The 3,929-nt window shown below is 37.6% G+C and overlaps 1 protein-coding gene across 1 annotated transcript; it reads left to right on the top strand.

Moving 5' to 3' along the window:
- Positions 1–737: 737 nt before the first annotated feature.
- GK2 (glycerol kinase 2) lies at positions 738–2,399 on the top strand. Its single transcript, XM_027087616.1, is given in 3 exon segments — positions 738–1,108; positions 1,110–2,334; positions 2,337–2,399. Coding segments are annotated over 3 exon segments (1,659 nt in total).
- The last annotated feature ends 1,530 nt before the right edge of the window (positions 2,400–3,929 follow it).

The raw sequence follows: 3,929 nt of genomic DNA, 5'->3' as shown, positions 1-3,929 counted from the left end.
AGTAGCTCAATGAGCCCCAAGCACAGAAAATAAGAAAACTACGCCAAGTAATATCATCATAAAACTGACCAAAACCATTGATAAAGAAAAAAAAATCTTAAAGACAGTGAGAGAAAAAACAGACATTTTAAAAATAAGTTTGACAGTGAAGTTCACACCTGAAACAACACAAGAGAGAAGAGGGCGGAGCAACAGTTTCAAGGCACTGAAATTTAAGGAAAAAAAAGTTAATAAGAATTCTATATCCAGAGAAAATATCTTTAAATAGTAGATGAAATACTTTTCAGATGTTCAAAAGTTGTAAAAATTCATTTCCAACAGACCACACTACAAGAAATATTGGGGGAAATCTTACAGGTAGAAGGAACGCGATAACTGAAATGTGGATCCACACAACACAATGAAGAGCACAAGTAACAATAATTATGTTGGTAAATATATGATTTTTTTTAAGCTTAAATCTCCTTAAAAGATAATTGAGTGGTTGGGGGTGGAGCTCGAGCCAAAGGAGTGGGGTGAAAAGATGCAGCGCTGGTTAGAGAACAAAGCATGCCCCAGCTCATTCAGGTTCAGCCTAGGCAGTTACTGAGCCTGCGCGTTATGATCCTGACGCTCCTGACGGTCTGCGTACCCCACCCCCACCAACACCTCCATCACCGGGGAAACGGCACCAGAGCTGCTGAGCACCGGAGCAGCTGAGCTGAGCACCGGAGCAGCTGAGCCCACCTACAGGTTTCATGGCAGCTCCGAAGATGGCAGTTGTGGGGCCGTTGGTGGGGGCAGTGGTCCAGGGTACTGACTCCACTCATTTTATGGTTTTCAATTCAAAAACAGCAGAACTACTTAGTCAGCATGAAGTGGAATTAACCCAAGAGTTCCCAAAAGAAAGATGGGTAGAACAAGACCCTAAGGAAATTCTTCAGTCAGTTTATGAATGTATAGAGAAAACATGTGAGAAACTTCAAGAACTCAGTATTGATATATCCAACATAAAAGCTATTGGTGTCAGCAATCAGAGGGAAACCACTGTTATCTGGGACAAATTAACTGGAGAGCCACTCTACAATGCTGTGGTGTGGCTCGATCTAAGAACCCAGTCTACTGTTGAGACTTAGCAAAAAAATTCCAGGAAATAATAACTTTGTCAAGTCCAAGACAGGCCTTCCACTTAGCACTTACTTCAGTGCAGTAAAACTTCGTTGGATTCTTAACAATGTGAGAAAAGTTCAAAAGGCTGTTGAAGAAGGTAGAGCTCTTTTTGGTACCATTGATTCATGGCTTATCTGGAGTCTGACAGGAGGAGTTAATGGAGGTATCCATTGTACAGATGTAACAAATGCAAGTAGGACAATGCTCTTCAACATCCATTCTTTAGAATGGGATAAAAAGCTGTGTAACTTTTTTGAAATTCCAATGGACATTCTTCCAAATGTCTGGAGTTCTTCTGAGATCTATGGCCGAACGAAAACGGGGGCCTTGGAAGGTGTGCCAATATCTGGATGTTTGGGGGACCAGTCTGCTGCATTGGTAGGACAAATGTGCTTCCAGGAAGGACAAGCCAAAAACACGTATGGAACAGGCTGTTTCTTACTATGTAATACAGGTCATAAGTGTGTATTTTCTGAACACGGCCTCCTGACCACAGTGGCTTACAAGCTAGGCAAAGACAAGCCAGTATGTTATGCATTGGAAGGTTCTGTTGCTATAGCCGGTGCTGTTATTCGCTGGCTGAGAGACAATCTTGGAATTATAAAGACCTCAGAAGAAAGTGAAAAACTTGCTAAAGAAGTAGGTACTTCTTATGGCTGCTACTTCATCCCAGCCTTTTCAGGGTTATACGCACCTTATTGGGAGCCCACTGCAAGAGGGATAATCTGTGGTCTCACTCAGTTCACCAATAAAAGTCATATTGCTTTTGCTGCATTAGAAGCTATTTGTTTCCAAACCCGAGAGATTTTGGATGCCATGAACCATGACTGTGGAATTCCACTCAGTCATTTGCAGGTGGATGGAGGAATGACCAACAACAAAGTTCTTATGCAACTGCAAGCAGACATTCTGCATATTCCAGTAATAAAAGCCTCCATGCCTGAAACAACTGCCCTGGGAGCTGCCATGGCAGCAGGAGCTGCAGAAGGGGTAGATGTTTGGAGTCTTAAATCCGAGGATTTGTCAATGGTCATGATGGAACGGTTTGAACCACAGATAAAAGCCACAGAAAGTGAAATTCGTTATTCTACATGGAAGAAAGCTGTGATGAAGTCAATGGGTTGGGTTACAACTCAGCCTCCTGAAAGTAGTGAACCTACTACGTTCTCTAGTCTGCCCTTGGGTTTTTTTTTATAGTGACTAGCATGATAATGTTAATTGGAGCAAGATACATCTTAGGTATACCATAATAATATCAAACGTGGATTCTCAAGATGTGAGCTTTTCACAGAATGAAAAAAATCCAGCAATTCTGTCTCTTAATGTAATGCCGCTATAACAGACTGACTTTATTTATAAACCACTTGCTGCATGGCTTATGAGAACCCTACAAGTAAACCTATGGCTAGAAATAAATTACAGCAGAAAACACTGCAGAAACATTTGGTGTGTTTTTTAACATCAGCAGTTAAGGTCAGGCCAACCACTGGGAGTCAACCCCCTCCACTGTCATGAAATCCTGCTCCACTCCCTCTAAAATATAGAATATTCAGATTCTGTCTATGGAATTTTTCATCAAACATTTTCTAACACTTATGGACCAGGATTTGGTTCTCTGTGCTACACACACTTGATTAAGAGGTGTAACTAACCTGCTAAAACTGAGGGACATCTTATTGTAGTTGTTGTTTTGAATGGATCCCAAAGTCCTCTTTTGCACATATTAGGGAGACCACAATACCTTCACTGAATGTTTAATGGAAACATAAGTTTTTATAATAGAAATTTAGTATTCTCATAGCTATTTTCCTAGAAGATATTCATCAAAATTCTTCAGACATTTTACATGTCCTCACTAATTACACTAATTTTCTGTGTAAATCCTATAGGAAGAAGGACATGTTTTCCTTTGTTTTTCCTTTACATATTTCTATTTTATGTAGTTTACTTGGTATGTATAACATATATGCTTATATACTTCATATAGAGAGACCATCGATGAAGCTTAGAAGAAGGGTAGTCTTAAGTGGACGAGTACTTACATAAATATTTTAGGGTAAACATTTATATATATATATATATATAGAGAGAGAGAGAGAGAGAGAGAGAGAGGGAGAGCAATGAGCATGCATACTATTTATCAGGAGAAACTTGTTTTTAAAGAGGTGGTATTTAAAATTTATATGTTTTATATTGATACAAAACAAAGTATATTATGATTTTAACTGTATTTTACACCTTACTTTTTAATTTAATTGTCTTAGCTGGATATATGCTGGAAGAAAAAGGAAAAAAAACTGTGGAATACTACAGTAAGCATTATTTTCAAGCAGAAAAAAGAGAACTGATTGCTCAAATGAAACTAATTATATAGTATGTAGTTTAAGCATATGCGGAAGAAAACAAAAATAGCACACAAGTTGGAAGTAGATAAATGGAAGTGTAATAAATACTCTAAGATTCATATACTATATGGGAAGTGGTATAATATCATTTGAAGTTACACTGTTAATTAAGTACTCTAAATCCTAAAATAACAAAACAAAAAGTTAGAATTAATAAGCAAATTTAGTACATAAGCCAGAACTATAAAAATATTCATTTGATCCAAAACAAGACAGAAAAGAGATGAAAAAGGAAAAAAAAGAATAGATAAGAAAATAGAAAACAATAGTAGGAAAATACATTTAAACCTAACCATGCCAATAAGCACATTAAATATAAATGGTGTAAATACCTCAATTAAAAAGCAAGATCGCCATATTAGATAAAAAAGAAAG

Source organism: Aethalodelphis obliquidens, unplaced genomic scaffold (genome assembly GCF_003676395.1).
Source record: "Aethalodelphis obliquidens isolate GAN/ISIS:26980383/991018 unplaced genomic scaffold, ASM367639v1 scaffold59, whole genome shotgun sequence".
NCBI classification, from domain to species: domain Eukaryota; kingdom Metazoa; phylum Chordata; class Mammalia; order Artiodactyla; family Delphinidae; genus Aethalodelphis; species Aethalodelphis obliquidens.
The sequence above is the reverse complement of the archived record's forward strand: the minus strand, read 5'-3'. Positions and strand labels throughout refer to the sequence as shown.